General features: G+C 35.9%; 1 protein-coding gene across 1 annotated transcript in view; it reads right to left on the minus strand.

Moving 5' to 3' along the window:
* Positions 1-257: 257 nt before the first annotated feature.
* The window catches only part of zgc:172282 (leucine-rich repeat and fibronectin type III domain-containing protein 1-like protein), a 57739-nt gene continuing 56462 nt past the window's right edge, over positions 258-1534 (minus strand). The window contains exons 6-7 of the mRNA XM_026943304.3: positions 1066-1179; positions 258-324 (exon numbers count right to left, since the gene is read on the minus strand). Coding sequence (XP_026799105.3) covers positions 1112-1179 — 68 coding nt within the window. The 3' untranslated portion in view covers positions 258-324; positions 1066-1111. The remainder of the gene's footprint in view (positions 325-1065; positions 1180-1534) is intronic.

Below are 1534 nucleotides of genomic sequence, written 5' to 3' on the forward strand. Positions count from 1 at the left end.
TATGTATATTTATGGACAGAATGAAACACACACGACTGTACTCACCTTCTGTTAAACAGAGCAGTCAGGTAGTGATGAATACTGTAACTGCTAGAAAAACAAGACCCTCCTGGCCACAGTGAGGTTAAAAGGCAGTAAAGTCCACAAGCCAGAGATGTACTCAGTTTTCTTTGTTCTTGCAAAAGTCCCTAAATATAACATGGCGTAATTTCTTGGATAGTCCTGGAGATAGAAGAATGGCACTTTTTTTTTTGAAAGAAAGAAAGAAAGGATTCCCTCATTAAGTCATTAAGTTTTCCCTGATTTCAGGTCACCTAGAGAGCTCTGGAAGAAGGAAGGGAAAGAGGACAAAGGACTAAATGTAAATAACAGACAATAACAATATCAATAATAATATCAATAATAATAATAATAATATCAATATCAATAATAATAATAATAATAATAATAATGATAATAGTGATAAGCTATAATTACACACACACATACACACACTCTCCTGGGCAAAGAAAAAAAATGAGCCAAAAAAATGGCAAATATTAAGCTTTTAATGGTCTTAACTTCACTTCTATAGTCTTCTTGTACACAAAGGTAAACTCATGATAATGATTAAAATGTTTGATGTAAAATTCAGACTAACACGTGTCTGGGTGTAAAAACTTTTCCAAACTTACCGTCTGGGATTTTTTTCTTAAAAGATTAGTGATTATTCGGTTTTCTGCTGCACCTGATGCAGCTCATCAAGAGCCACAAGACTTAAACATTTACAGAAATCAAAGGGAAAAGCTCCCATACTGAGCTCCTTTATCTCTCTGTTTCATTCCTGCTCATTTCCTGATCAGTGATATTTTTGTTAAGATCATTAAAAGATTAATATTTTGGGCTTGGCCCAATTTTTTTCTGCCCATGAGTGTGTGTGTGTAAATATATAAAATACATTAATCACACTATTTAGAAAGACTAGAGAAACATCATATGCAGTTTAAGAAAGCATCATTAGTCCCCATCCCAGAATATTCCTCGTAATGCCTGAGGAGAACCAGACAGAAAGAAGGAACTCGTTACTTTTCAGGGTTGGTGGCTGCCTCTCGTTAGACAGCAGTGAAGGTCATCAAATTTTTAAATTGCCCCAATCTGGCAAAGCCTTTTGCTCATCACTGACCTGCTGGCCTGCTGTGCCTGGAAAGGGAAGGCAAAGAGGTATGCGGTATGAGCAGAGGAGGAGAAAGGGGAAAAAATCAATTCTTTCTAGTCTACATATCTCTCTCGTGTAGTCCATTTTTCAGAATAGTATAAAACGTCTGTAGTGCCAGGTGTCAGTCTGAGGCAGAACTTTGGATTAGATTTTTCAGCTATAATCTACTCGAGGAGAATAAATCCATAAAAGCCAAACCTAATTACTCTAAAGCAAAACAGAAAGCACAGAACAAATCCACCATTTGAGCAAAAGAAAGTGGGCCATAATACTGAACTAGTACTGAATATATAGAGAAGATTTTTTTAAGGAGAGAATAGGATATACTGCAGATTACAT

Source organism: Pangasianodon hypophthalmus, chromosome 14 (assembly GCF_027358585.1).
Source record: "Pangasianodon hypophthalmus isolate fPanHyp1 chromosome 14, fPanHyp1.pri, whole genome shotgun sequence".
In the NCBI taxonomy this organism is placed as follows: Eukaryota; Metazoa; Chordata; class Actinopteri; order Siluriformes; family Pangasiidae; genus Pangasianodon; species Pangasianodon hypophthalmus.